Source organism: Cajanus cajan, chromosome 4 (genome assembly GCF_000230855.2).
Source record: "Cajanus cajan strain Asha chromosome 4, NIPB_CcT2T_4, whole genome shotgun sequence".
NCBI lineage: Eukaryota > Viridiplantae > Streptophyta > Magnoliopsida > Fabales > Fabaceae > Cajanus > Cajanus cajan.
In genome coordinates, this window is record NC_138520.1 from 59,958,584 (window position 1) to 59,974,315 (window position 15,732).

Consider the following 15,732-nt stretch of genomic DNA (forward strand, 5'->3'; position numbering starts at 1 on the left):
TTCAAACATTTTGAACTTAAAAACCGTTGTAATCGATTACCAAGTATTGTAATCGATTACCAGTGTATCTTTTATGAAAAATTTAAAGAGTTACAACTCTTCATGAAAAGACACAACCTAAGAATAATTGTCTATAAATACCTACAATTTTTCAGAAAAAGGTTACGAACTCTATTGTGAAAATAATTTACAAAAATTACTTGACCAAAGACATTTGAAAAATCTCTAAAGAGTTCTTTAAGATCATCAAAGTGTAAAATCTACTCTTCAAAGAGAGTTACTACATCATACTCAATTGATCATTGGATCTGTAAAGGAGAAAGAGTTTTTTCCTTGTTGGTTTTTGAATCTCAACACAAGGAAAGGGAGTTCCAAGGTGTTGGAGGATTCAAGTCTTGTAAGAGTTACAAGAATAGTGGAAATCTCAAGTGGGAGACTTGAGGACTGGATGTAGGCAAGGTTGGTCGAATCAATATAAAATCAAGTTTGCAATTCTCTTTTCCTACATTTTTAATTACTTGTTATTTCATTGTATTTGAGTAGTTCTACATCATTAATCTTTACATACAATTTGTCTAAGAAATTGAATTTATGAGAAAACATCTCTAAAACTTAAAAAGGAGGAAAATTTGGATAACTTAATTTATCCTCCCTCTTAAGTTATACGAGGCTACGTGACTAACATCTGTATCCCAAGGAAACTATTGCTTTTGTAAATCTTCCAAACCATGCTCTAGGGGATTACTTAAGATTATATAATGCTTTTTTTAGGAGGGATACCTTGTTTTTTTCATTATGCACTTCAAAACCTGAGGGAATCTTCATGTATACTTCTTCTTCCAGATCTCCTTGAAGAAAGGCATTCTTCACATCCAATTAGTGTAAGTCCTAACCAAAATGAGTAACTAAGCAAGAACAACTCGAACTACATTCATCTTTGTCACTAGGGAAAATGTCTTCTCATAGCCAATCCTATAAGTTTGGGTGTAACCTTTTGCCACCAATCTAGTTTTATATCTTTCTATTGTTCCATTTGTCTTATGTTTCATTATGAATATCCATCTGCACCCTACAACCTTTTTGTCTCTTGGTTTATCACTAATCTCCCAAGTTAAGTTTCTTTTTAATGCATTCATCTTTTCTCTCATGGCTTGAGTCCAATGTTCAATTTTCATGGCTTCCTAGACTGAGTTAGGAATTTATGTTGCATCAATGATAGTGATAAAGCTTCGATGCTTATCAGAGAGATTGTTAGTGCAAACATATTAAGAAATGAATATTTAACACATGACCTTCTTTCCTTTCTCAATGTAATGAGTAAATCCTTAGTAATGCTTACCTCCTCATTATTATCTTCAGGGATCCTCACTTCCCGGTTTAGACAATTCTTTTTGCATTAGAGCCAAAGTGGGTTGTTTTCTTCTTTCATATTTTTTACCAGAAAATTTGTCGTCTTCCGCATTGTGGACCATGGTAGCTTCATTGCTTAGATCTTGAGCATCTTGCAAAAACAAATATGGTAATGACAAGGAGAACTCCTCCATTTCAAGTGCTTTCTCCCCTTGAAGTGGAGGGCTGACATAAAAGACTTGTGTTTCATGAGAGGTGACATCCATGGTGATAAAGACATGATGACTCTGAGGATGATAACATTTGGATCTTTTTTTATTAGAAGGATACCCAATAAAGACACATTTAAGAGCTTTAAGATCTAGTTTAATACGATTAGGATGATGAGAGTGAACAAAAATAATACATCCAAAGACTTAACTAGGTAGACTTGATACTAGGGGGGAAGAGGGAACAAAAGACATTAGAGACTCTATAGGACTAAAGCCATTTAAGATACGAGTGGGTAACTTGTTAATGAGATATGTGGCAATTAACACAGCTTCTTCCCAGTAAGTTTTGGAAACAAATATTTGAAAAAGAAGAGCTCTAGCTACTTCAAGAAGATGACAATTATTTTTTTCTACAACCTCATTTTGTTGGGGGTGTTTACATATGTTAGTTCATGAATAATACCATTGTGAGACAAAAAATTGATAAATTTATGATTTACATATTCAATACCATTATTAGACCTGATTCTTTTGATATTTTTTTTTTCAAATTGATTTTGGACAAGACGGAAAAAATTAACAAAGATTTGAAAAAATTTTGATTTATTTTTCATAAGGTATGTCCATGTGACACGAGTACAATCGTCAATAAAAGTAACGAACCATTTGGCTCCAAAAACAGATTCTACAGCAGGTTCCCAAACATCAGAATGAATTAAATCAAAAAGAGAAGTACTCTTTTTATTACTAATAGAATAAGAAGCACGATGATGTTTTGAAAATTGGCAAATATCACAATTAAAAGACTCAATAGACTCCCTAGTAAACAAATGAGGAAACAAGGATTTGATAAGGTTGAATGAAGGATGCCTAAGCCTTTTATGATATTGCCATATTTGAGAATTTGCCCACGTCTCAGATGTAGCTTCTTGACTTATGATCTTTGTTTTGTTTTGGTCATTAGACTCCAACAGATACAACCCACTTTGCTACTTAGTAGTTAAAATCATCTTCCCCGTAGCAAGGTCCAGAAAAACACAATGAGATGAGAAAAATGTTACTGAACAATTTAAATCTTTAGTGAGTTTTTGCACAAAGATAAGACTATTGGCTAGTTGTGAAATATGTAAAACATCCTTTAATACAATAGATGGTTCCAAAATTATATTCCTAGAGCCGTATATGGGTACACCCCGACCATTTGCATCTGTAATAAGTTGTTCTCTATTCCTTTTAATATATGATTTGAAGATCATACGAAAAGGTGTCATGATCGGTTGCTCTTGAATTAAGAATCCAAATACCTTGAGACAGATGACCAATAGTATGGAGAGAACTCTTACGTTTCATGGACATAGTACATGGTCCAGATAGCTTACTTATTGATTCAATCATTGCTTGCAAACGATCTAATTTCTCCTTAAAAGCTTTCATATCAAGATCTAATAGTGGTGAAGTAATGGATTGATTGGTGTCTTCCTATTCTGAGGTAGTATGATTTGTCCATCTTTGAGTAGACCCTTTGTTGTTTCCCATGCACCCGAGAACGTTATTTCCTCCATGGAGTTTGAAGCACCTTTCCTTGGTATGTCCAGATCTTTACAGTATGAACAATAGTCTCTGCGATTACCTTTTTCGAATGACTTTCCTCTATCATTTGATCCCTTGTGGACCCCCTTTCCAATTGTCATGGCAGACATCCCTTGAAATGTAATCAGGTGTCTTCAGTGACTCTGTGGTGACGACGATGAGTGGATTGCATCGAAAAAGGAGCAAAAACTCAAAACTCAGATCTACTAAAATCTAAGTCAAATAGGACGTCACTAACTCGTGGAACGGACTTAGGAGGCTCCAAGGATCAGTTCTATGATGACAATGACAAGTAGGTCTCGTTGGAGCTAGATGCATGGACTACACGCATCGACAACAATGATGACGCGTGGCAACATTTTTCATGGAACGACTAAATCAAATCATATTAGATTAATTAAAACCTTCTTATGTATATAATTATCTAATATAATCTTACCATTAAGATTAGTCTAATAATTAGAAAGAAAAGAGTGAAATAGAAACGATAGCATATAAATGTGATCCTCGTCCATGTAAATCTTTTCCATGAATTAAAACAAAAATAGTTTGAATTGGAGACTAAATAATGAAGAAACAAAAACTAAATCAACTAAAATTCCTTCAATTTGTGCTCACCTTAATTTAAAGTATAAATCGTCCTTAGTTAATTAAAATTAGGAGTCAGCGTTTAGTTCATTAAAATTGCCCAGCAATTTTTCTTCGCTTTTACAACTGCAATTTAAAAATAAGATCACAATCGAGGAAAGATAATGGAAAAATTGATTTTATTTTTACTTCCTATATTTTTAAAATATATTATCCAAACATACCCTCGATAAAAAAGAACAAAAAAATAATTTATCCTTAAATCAATTAATTGACGTCTAACCTAGGGATGACAAATAAACCCGTACCTGTGAGTAATACCTGAATCTGTCTCAATTTTGACGAGAAATACCCGATTTGACAGGGTACAGGTACGATTAAAATCCGATAAATTAAACTGGGTATGGGTATCTGCATACTCGCCCCGTACCTGTACCCGATTTAATTATATTAAAAAAATTTAATATTTTATTATATGTAATGTGAAATATTTATAGTCGTGTAATTATTAAGAAATTTCTTGATTAAAATATGAGATAAAAAAATAATCTAATTATAATTATAATATAATAAAAAAATAATTTTAAAATATTATATTTTTTTGCAAAAAAAAAATAAAATTACGAGTACGGGTACGAGTATACCCGATACCCAACGGGGATAGGAATGAGAATGAAAATCACATAGCCGACAGGTACGGTACAAGGATGAGTTTGTGTCGCAGGGACGGGGACGGGTATCATAAAACCCGTACCCGACCCGCCCGATGCCATCCCTAGTCTAACCTAAAACTACTATAAGTATCTTCTACATTTTTTACATTTGATGAGAAAATATTTAGAAACACGAGTTGAAATCGTGCATCCAAACACAATAAAAATCAAACTTTATATTTGATATTGAAATGCAGCACAAGGATCTTTTTCCTATCTCATTTTTCTAATCCTTAAAGAAACTAAGAAAAAAAGACAAAAAAGTCAGCGAAGATTAAGAAAATATCAAAAGCCCGCTTGAAAAGCTTTTCTATCTATCCTTGCCATTCGTTCTTACACTCTAAGCAACAATATGTTATAGTTGCTGGCTCATCAGCTGATCGAGTCTGAAATTCCCTGAAACCAGCTTTACCATGACCGCATTTGGGGCATCTCGCTACAAGAAAAGGGAATCAGTGAGAGAAAGAACAACGAAATCATAAAGTAGAAACAAAGATCACATAATTAGTCACGATTCTTTATTTTTTACATCAATCATGATCACTTAAAAATATCATAACAAGATATTGGTAGAAGTAAAAATTAAAAAAAAAAATCGGAAGAATGGAAGCTGTTAGTCATTATTACCACTTAATGTACAAGTCTCAAGCAAAGCCTATTAACCAAAATCTTTAAAAAAAAATGGAGAAAAAATCTTAAACTTTTGACAGACTAAACCCTATAAAAAGGAATAAAAATCATAATGAAAGTCCATGATGAACAACAAAACAAGCTTAGCCCAAAGAACGTAAACTTAGAAAATTGCAGTTTATAAGTTGACAAGCAAAACTGCAATACACAAATTGACATAACCAAACGTGGCCAGTATGGTTCAACGACCCGGTGAATTACTCGAGAATCGAGATTGGTTCAAGTTCAATCCATGCTCAAGTATCAAACTGAACCAGATCTAAGCTTCAATTCCCATTGTCTAGTCAAACATCAAACCATACAAATTTTGACGAGTATAGGCAACAGGAAAATATGCTATATGAGCAACCAAAAATTGTGATAGAATATTTGTTGTTGGCCTAGATTTGGCTTCAAGTTTTGACACTTAAAACATCCGACCTGTACCAGGTGTCCACAAAATTTGAACAGAGGCTAAAGAAATAACTATGTTCACACTAAAGAACTTTATGCAAGTGTTCCAATTCTTATTTCTCTCTGCTTACTCATCCTTTAGCTTTGGACCACATTCAACACAAAAAATATCCTTAGTTGTAATCAAATGCACAACACGAGTCTCTCACCAAGAGGGGTTTCAAGAGGGTAGGTATACGTAGCTTTATCCCTGAAAACATAGGTTGATTCCATGATTTGATCCCATGACCAGGACACAAGGCAGCATCACTAACCATTGGATCGTGGCTCACCCTCCCTCAATATTATTAGTACCCCAAATTTATCATCAAAGCTAAATTATATTGGAATATTAACAGACCATATCATCTTCAACGATCAATGACCAGTTCAAACAAAAGGCATCTTTGTTTTATAAATAACCAAAACTGCTATCGATTATCAAAGTAAACAAGCCCACAAAAAGGGCTGAAGAACAAACTAATGGAATTATTACAGTTTAAAATATCCAAGTATACATATTTACAACTAAGATTATTAACCTAAAAAATGTTTGCTACTATCTTATGGTAATTGTATCATACTCATCTTCCCAATTCCCATTATCCACAAAATGCATAGGTTCCAAGTCTAGTTCATTAAAAGATAACTCAACTAATTCAAGAAATCCAGCACCATCAAGTGTATCACATACATCTCCACTAATGCCAAACAATCTCATTTCCCCTTCAGTAAAACCTTCACCTTTCCTAGAAAAAAACCATATTGATAGATTTGAATGCACAAAAATCAAATCCTCTCTAACCTTTTTGGATCAATTTGTTCCCCTTCGAAGAACGAATAAAGGAGTATGTATTCCAATTCCTCTCACAATATAATGAAGAGCAAGGTTGTACAAGAAGCTTTAAGCCATGTTTTTGAGTAGGTGGGTTACGTGGGTAAAATATCCATGCATCACCCACCAAGATTTTGGGCCCAATGTCTATCTATCTTCAATAGAATCAAAAGCAAAGTCACCAGTACAAATTGAGAAACTACAGCATATAACAAGAACTTTGTTTTCTCTCTAGAGTTTTTTTACTCCATCAACAAACTCAACCATTATAACAAGCGGAGCATGATCATCTTGAGCTTCCAACGAAGCAAATTTACTAATTCTAGAATTAGACCAAATACTAGATCCTTCTTCCCCATTTGTTCTAACCATTTTCTATGCTTATACTCAATAAGAATTGTAAAGAGTAAACGCTTGGTAAATTCCTCTTACCACAGTTATTATCAAAGGGATGGGACAAAGGAGGAAGATACTGCTGCAATAGAGTGAAGACTTAAAAAAGATGCAACAGAATCAGGAATAACAGAACATGAGATGTGTGACCAAGACCCGGGAGTGACAAGAGAAGTGAGGTGCGAGACCCAGTAACAAGAACCATGAGACTAGCAATGAGAACCAGGATGTGAGACCAGCGCCCAACATGTCCCCTTATGCAATTGCATGTGTGAAAGACTATGAAAAGCTTTAAGTTCATACTGAAACACTAATCTTCCTGCTCTAGGTCATATCTTCATTTGTATACCTCAGCATCATATAAGTGTAGGACATTATATTCAAAGATGGATACTCTATACCTTCATTAGTCATTTTTGTGCTTTTAATATATCGTGAATTCTGAATACATTAAAGCAACATCCAAAACTAAAATTCTCTAAATGATAATTTCTATCCAAATAAGAAAGAATGGAAATGTACCGTCAGTTATTGGTGCAATCACTTTGTCACCATCAATGACTATGTCCTCCGTCTCTTTTCTCACCAACCTTTGCTTTCTTTTGATCTAAACATGTGAAGTAAAAATATAAAAACCATGCACGAGCAGCTAAAAACATATTAAATAAGCATGAAATGGTCAAAGATAATTCCTACTTTATTGTCAATGGGACAAACGTATGGACAAGCAGAACAAAAAAATCTTGAATGGCAACCCATATAAGGCAATTCATACTGTAGCATGCTACCACAAGTAGGGCAAAACTCCATCTTCTATATCTGCAAAATCACAATGACTGCCATCAAAATGAAGAAATATCTACTTTATTTATCTCATTAAGGTTCCAATTTAAGCCAAATTCCAGAATCCAGGGAATGTTACCAGGAATGTGCTTTGCTTTTTTGTGGCAAGAAGAAATTGAAATTAAAAAAAAAATGATTCTCCTATAGGAAACACAGCAACAGAAACACCCACTTCCCAACAAAGTATTCCCTTCATGCTTTGCTTTCTTTAGAATCAATGTATGCTCAGTAAAAGATGATAAAAAATTTTGAAAATACAAAAATAACCAATCACCATTAAAATTTTAAAGGACAGGAAATGAAAGAAAAATGAATGTGCCGCAACAGAATAGAAGCAAATCTTCCTTCATTGACAGGTCATTTAAAATGAGTAATGTGCATTGATTCAGTTGGGTTGTAAGCCACACATAACAAGCAAACCGTTATCTCAGTAAGACAAATCATATAGCACTGGCAAAAAGCATAAACTAAAATCAGCATGAATTGAGTTAAAATATTTAAAAGGAAGAAATATATGCCTAATGGTGTGTAATAAAATGGATGCAGTATTACGTAGCATTACTGCACCTAAGCAGAACAGTTTATGACTCAATAGACTTCATACCACATATGCTCATCTAATTAGGTGATAGGTGCACTACATACAAACATACATAGTTTAATTCTATAATTCCTGATTTGAAGTACCAATTCACCCTAATCTTGATTTGAATTCTTAAAAACTGCAACTCCTTTGCGTTTGTAACTCACGTTTTCTAATGAGCTAAACAAGCATCTGTCAGGAAACTCTTTCTCAACAGGACCCAATTTGGAGTTATTAATTATTATAATTTGGTTGATCAGGAACCTCTTTCTTAAAAATTGAGTTTTTTTTTTCTTAAAAATATTTCTTTTGATAAACCAATTGTGAAAATCTGATTTTTTAAAAATAACAAAACTTATTTATCAGCGGCACGCAAGGAGAAAATCTCTGGGTATACAATTCATCAAACAACTTATGCTTGTCACACTATAGTTTGGAACTTTCATCAAACACCTAGCATCCACCTAGTATCTCATATGAAGAAAAACGAACAATCCAAAGAGTGAGCCCTATTGATTCATCCACGCGCATTGCTCAAGAATTCGACTGAAATCGGAAAATGCGCGGGTGTGGAGAAGTCACAGGATAATATCGTCACGTTTTTAGCATGAAATTGACACAAATAAAGAATAAAACTAGGAGGGGTATAAGAAGAAATTGCTCGTTGTTACCGCTATGATCGATGGTGTTTTTGGAGCTATTCCACTTTCTCGATCGTTCCACTCCACACTCTCTCACTCGATTTGCGACGCCAACGAAGAGATTAGGTAGAAGAGGATGGTGATTAAATCGGAAACGCGCCTGAGATTTTGAATGGAATGAGTGAATTAGGGATTTTTTTGCGAGCCTTTTTCAGCGGGGAATTGTTCGTAATTTTTTTTATAATAGTAAATATTATATTATATTATAATAATATTAAAAAATTTAAATTTAATAAAGTAGAAATTTAATTTAATATAAAATGTATTTTTAAAACTAAAAAAATAGCTGTAACGATTCGTCATGGTCTCTACATTTAGTGAAATCGCACTACTAGTAATGAACTAAGAGAAATATTAAGTTGGATAACTCATACATACAGATATAAATAAGAATGAAAATAACTAAGTTTCTGATTATAAAATAGAACACCACATATATATACAGTCATCCCAAAAATAATATGACTCTAGTGCCGGTCAAGCACAGAAGAAATCGTTACCCAAAATGGTAACTCTAACACGAGGATCAAACTTCTCGTCTCGCAGCGGTCACCTCAACTCCGAGCTAGCCCTGACCTGCTCCTATACCAAGTATGATCATCGTAGTCCCACCACATGAAAATAGAAGGATAAGCTAGAGTTCAAAAATCAATCATACAAGTATAGAACAATAACCTATACTACACAATCATCCAACTATCAATCATATTCATAGAGTCACACCATACACTCTATCCAATACTACTCAAGCATAAAATACAATTCATCAATCATGAAGTCAAACAACACACTTCATCATATTAACAATCATGCAATAAATGCATCTCATGACAAATATCAATGCATATCAATCATCTAATACGTCATCACGCATACACCTAGGAGATCTCCCTAACAACAGAGCTGTATAAGTGACATCTCATCCTACCGAAACCACCCCAACCATTTTCACGCCCAATGTGCCCGCTCGGTCACAGCTAAACAAGATATAATCCTCACTCGGGTTTACTCGAATGATGTCACTTACACAATTGGAAGTCCAGACCCACTGTCAGGTATAGCACAGCTGGGTATGGGCTTACCACGACCTTGGCATGCATAACCAAGTCAATTGTGGAGTTTGCCCATCAACTATCCGCAAGGATCCACGCACCTTCCCGAGTACTTGGTTAAGGGAATAACCCTCGACCTCATACCCTGCTCCAACACTAGCTAAGGACTTAGAGGAGACTCACCCAACCCAGTGGTCTACCTAAGCACCACTCCCAAATCCAGTGGCCTACCTGAGCACCACTCCCATATATTAGTGGCCTATCCAAGCACCACTCTCAAGAGACTCTATGTGAGCTCTTCCAGTTCGAAAATATTTTTCCTCTCCTCAAGTCCTAGGCTAGACTCATACCATAAGGCATCACATGCAATTATGCATCATACATCATACATGGTCTGCCCACCATCATGATCAACAATCATACACATGTAATAAGATATCACATGCAATAATGCATCATACATCATACATGGTCTACCCACTATTATGATCAATAATCACACACATGTCATATCATATTTAAACATTCATATATATCATTACTATGCATACATATGAATCACACCTCACCATACATCATATATCATACATACATGATCCAAAACTTCAACTTAACATGCATTAGCATCATTTCATTCATAAACATGTTCACGCCCGGCGCAACCTGAGCTCGCCCAGCCTAATCCCAACCTGAGAGTCCTAAAACTCATCCACACCCGGTGCGTTCAACTAAGCTCAGTGTCCTTGAGACAGAGACTCCTAAGAGTCTCCACGCCTGACGCAACCAAATCACGCCTGGCCCAACATCCAACCCGAGAGCCCTAAGCTCTTCCACACCTGGCGCGCTCAACCTGCGCCTAGCCTAATCCCGGTCATAGAGCTCAAAACTCTCATCCAACTAACAAATTCAACCATATGCAAACACAAAAACACATTGCATAGGCTCCATACAACACAAAACAAACTCAAAATCAACATGCACCCGTCTGATGCATCAAATTCACCAAAAACCCCATTTTTTCCCAAAACCCCGAAAAATGAGCGAATTCTCCGATCCAGCCATGGATCCTCAACTTTCATGCATCAATTGAGTTTCTAAACTCACATGCAACTTAAACAACAAACATTCTAGCTTCCCTCACCTGAAGATTGGCTCAAAATAGCCAATAACTGAGAAGAAGTAGAATTCCCTTCCGAAACTCAACCCGGAACTTCAATCCTCCCAAAGTAAGCTTCCTAATCTGAATTTCAATGAATTTTACTCATCAATGAATAAAGTGTTAGACAAAATATTTAATATTGCTTAAATTTTATTGAAAAAAATAAATCTTAGTGAGATGTTGAAGTCACTGAGATTTGTAATTTTCAATGAATTTTAGTTAGAAATGAATAAAGTGTTAGACAAAATATTTGATATTGCTTGAATTTTATTGAAAATAATAAATCTTAGTGAGTTGAAGGAGACACCAAGATTTGTAATTTTAAGAAAATTTGAGCCAATAATAGTGTTAGACAAAAAGTATTAGAGATTGCTTAAAATTTATTGAAAATAATAAATTTTAGTGAGATGCGGGAGATCACCGAGATTTATAATTTTTAATGAATTTTAGCCATAAATAGTGATAGACAAAGTATTTGATATTGTTTGAATTTTATTGAAAATAACAAATCTTAGTGAGTTGATGGAAACACCGAGATTTGTAATTTTCAACAAATTACAGGCAATAAAGAGTGTTAGGCACAAAAATTGATTGAAATATATTGAACATAATAAATCTTAGTGACTTGTGATAGTCAGAGAGATTTTTTATTTTCAATAAATTTCATCTGTTAATTGTGTTAGAGAAAAAATATTGGATATTGCTTGAAATTTATTAGAAATAATAAATCTTAGTGAGATGCAGGAGATCACCGAGATTTGTAATTTTCAATGAATTTTAGCTATTAATAGCGAAAGACAAAATATTTGATATTGCTTGAATTTTATTGAAAATAATAAATCTCAGTGAGATGCGGGAGTCACCAAGATTTGTAATTTTCAATAAATTTCAGGTAATAGTCTTAGGCACAAAATTTGTTTGAAATTTATTGAAAATAATAAATCTTAGTGAGATGCGGGAGATTACCGAGATTTGTAATTTTTAATGAATTTCATCCATTAATAGCGATAGACAAAGTATTTGATAAATATTGTTTGAATTTTATTGAAAAAAACAAATCTCAGTGAGATGATGGAAACACCGAGATTTGTAATTTTTAACAAATTTCAGGCAATAAAGAGTGTTAAGCACAAAAATTGTTTGAAATTTATTGAACATAATAAATCTTAGTGACTTGTGATAGTCACAGAGATTTTTTATTTTCAATAAGTTTCATTTGTTAACTGTGTTAGAGAAAAAATATTGGATATTGCTTGAAATTTATTGGAAATAATAAATCTTAGTGAGATGCGGGAGATCACTGAGATTTGGAATTTTCAATGAATTTCAGCTATTAATAGCGATAGAAAAAATATTTGATATTGCTTGAATTTTATTGAAAATAATAAATCTTAGTGAGATGCGGGAGTCACCAAGATTTGTGATTTTCAATAAATTTCAAGTAACAGTCTTAGGCACAAAATTTGTTTGAAATTTATTGAAAATAATAAATCTTAGTGAGATGCGGGAGATCACCGAGATTTGTGATTTTCAACAAATTTCAAGAAATAGTGTTAGGCACAAATTTTTTTTGAAATTTATTGAACATAATAAATCTCAGTGAGATGCGGGAGTCACCTAGATTTGTGATTTTCAACAAATTTCAGGTAATAGTGTTAGGCACAAAATTTGTTTGAAATTTATTGAACATAATAAATTTTAGTGAGTTGTGGGAGTCATTGAAATTTTTTATTTTCAATAAATTTCATCTATTAATAAAGTTAGAGAACAAATATTTGATGTTGCTTCAAATTTATTGGAAATAATAAATCTTAGTGAGATGCGGGAGATCACTGAGATTTGTAAATTTCAATGAATTTCAGCCATTATTAGCGTTAGAAAAAATATTTGATATTGCTTGAATTTTATTAAAAATAACAAATCTTAGTGAGATGATGAAAACACCGAGATTTGTAATTTTCAACAAATTTTAGGCAATAAAGAGTGTTAGGCACAAAAATTGTTTAAAATATATTGAACATAATAAATCTGAGTGACATGTGATAGTCATAGAGATTTTTTATTTTCAATAAATTTCATTTGTTAAGTGTGTTAGAGAAAAAATATTGGATATTGCTTGAAATTTATTAGAAATAATAAATCTTAGTAAGATGCGAGAGTCAATAAGATTTGTGATTTTTAATAAATTTCAGGTAACAGTCTTAGTCACAAAATTTGTTCGAAATTTATTAAAAATAATAAATCTTAGTGAGATGCATGAGATCAACGAGATTTGTGATTTTTAACAAATTTCATGTAATAGTGCTAGGCACAAAATTTGTTTGAAAATTATTGAACATAATAAATCTAAGTGAGATGCGGGAGTCACCTAGATTTGTGATTTTCAAGAAATTTCAAGTAATAGTGTTAGACACAAAATTTGTTTGAAATTTATTGAACATAATAAATCTTAATGAGTTGTGTGAGTCATTGAAATTTTTTATTTTCAATAAATTTCATCGATTAATAAAGTTAGAGAACAAATATTTGATATTGCTTCAAATTTATTGGAAATAATAAATCTTAGTGAGATGCGGGATTCACCAAGATTTGTGATTTTCAATAAATTTCAGGTAATAGTCTTAGGCACAAAATTTGTTTGAAATTTATTGAAAATAATGATGATAGTGAGATGCGATAAATGACGAGAGACAAAATATTTGATATTGTTTGAATTTTATTGAAATAACAAATCTCAGTGAGATGCGGGAATCACCGAGATTTGTAATTTTTAACAAATTTCAGGGTATAAAGAGTGTTAGACACAAAAATTGTTTGAAAGTTATTGAACATAATAAATCTTAGTGACTTTTGATAGTCACAGAGATTTTTTATTTTCAATAAATTTCATCTGTTAATTGTGTTAAAGAAAAAATATTGGATATTGCTTGAAAATTATTAAAAATAATAAATCTTAGTGAGATGCGGGAGTACCAAGATTTGTGATTTTCGATAAATTTTTGGTAATAGTCTTAGGCTTTAAATTTGTTGGAAATTTATTGAAAATAATAAATCTTAGTGAGATGTGAGAGATTATCGAGATTTGTAATTTTCAACGAATTTCAGCTATAAATAGCGATAGACAATATTTGATATTGTTTGAATTTTATTGAAAATAACAAATCTCAGTGAGATGCAGTAATCACCGAGATTTTCAATTTTTCACAAATTTCAGGCAATAAAGAGTGTTAGGCACAAAAATTGTTTGAAATTTATTAAACATAATAAATTTTAGTGAGTTATGGGAGTCATTGAAATTTTTTATTTTCAAAAAATTTCATCTGTTAATTGTGTTAGAGAAAAAATGTTGGATATTGCTTGAAATTTATTGGAAATAATAAATCTTAGTGAGATGCCGGAGATTACCGAGATTTGTAATTTTCAATGAATTTTAACTATTAATAGTGAGAAAAAATATTTGATATTTCTTGAATTTTATTGAAAATAATAAATCTCTGTGAGATGCGGGAGTCACCAAGATTTGTGATTTTAAATAAATTTCAAGTAATAGTCTTAGGCACAAAATTTGTTTAAAATTTATTGAAAATAATAAATCTTAGTGAGATGCGGGAGATCACCGAGATTTGTAATTTTCAATGAATTTCAGCCATTAATAGTGATAGAGAAAGTATTTGATAATTATTGTTTTAATTTTATTGAAAATAACAAATCTCATTGAGATGATGGAACACCGAGATTTGTAATTTTCAACAAATTTCAGGCAATAAAGGATGTTAAGCACAAATATTGTTTGAAATTTATTGAACATAATAAATCTTAGTGACTTGTGATAGTCACAGAGATTTTTTATTTTCAATAAGTTTCATCTGTTAATTGTGTTAGAGAAAACATATTGGATATTTCTTGAAATTTATTGGAAATAATAAATCTTAGTGAGATGAGGGAGATCACCGAGATTTGGAATTTTCAATGAATTTCAGCTATTAATAGCGATAGAAAAAATATTTGATATTGCTTGAATTTTATTGAAAATAATAAATCTTAGTGAGATGCGGGAGTCACCAAGATTTGTGATTTTCAATAAATTTCATGTAACAGTCTTAGGCACAAAATTTGTTTGAAATTTACTGAAAATAATAAATCTTAGTGAGGCGGGAGATCACCGAGATTTGTGAGTTTCAACAAATTTCAGGTAATAGTGTTAGGCACAAAATTTGTTTGAAATTTATTGAACATAATAAATCTTAGTGAGTTGTAGGAGTCATTGAAATTTTTTATTTTCAATGAATTTCATCTATTAATAAAGTTAGAGAACAAATATTTGATATTGCTTCAAATTTATTGAAAATAATAAATCTTAGTGAGATGCGGGAGATCACTGAGATTTGTAAATTTCAATGAATTTCAGCTATTAATAGCGATAGAAAAAATATTTGATGTTGTTTGAATTTTATTTAAAATACTAAATCTTAGTGAGATGTTGAAGTCACCGAGATTTGTAATTTTCAATGAATTTTAGTCAGCAATGAATAAAGTGTTAGACAAAATATTTGATATTGCTTGAATTTTATTGAAAATAATAAATCTTAGT

General features: G+C 32.4%; 1 protein-coding gene across 1 annotated transcript; it reads right to left on the reverse strand.

The window, feature by feature from the left end:
- Window positions 1-4,603: 4,603 nt before the first annotated feature.
- LOC109791187 (uncharacterized) lies at window positions 4,604-9,095 on the reverse strand. Its single transcript, XM_020350452.3, has 4 exons — window positions 8,901-9,095; window positions 7,500-7,622; window positions 7,326-7,410; window positions 4,604-4,889 (listed from the first exon to the last, which is right to left on the reverse strand). Exons 2-4 carry the CDS (start codon window positions 7,611-7,613, stop codon window positions 4,768-4,770), a joined length of 321 nt encoding a protein of 106 aa, XP_020206041.1. The 5' UTR covers window positions 7,614-7,622; window positions 8,901-9,095; the 3' UTR covers window positions 4,604-4,767.
- Window positions 9,096-15,732: the final 6,637 nt, after the last annotated feature.

Excerpts from the sequence above, each read along its gene's own strand:
- LOC109791187 (XM_020350452.3), bottom strand. The coding sequence starts at position 7,613 with ATGGAGTTTTGCCCTACTTGTGGTAGCATGCTACAGTATGAATTGCCT. Across the intron at positions 7,411-7,499 it reads TTTGTCCCATTGACAATAAA|ATCAAAAGAAAGCAAAGGTT; the intron begins GTAGGAATTATC and ends TCACATGTTTAG. Across the intron at positions 4,890-7,325 it reads GATTGCACCAATAACTGACG|CGAGATGCCCCAAATGCGGT; the intron begins GTACATTTCCAT and ends CTTTTCTTGTAG.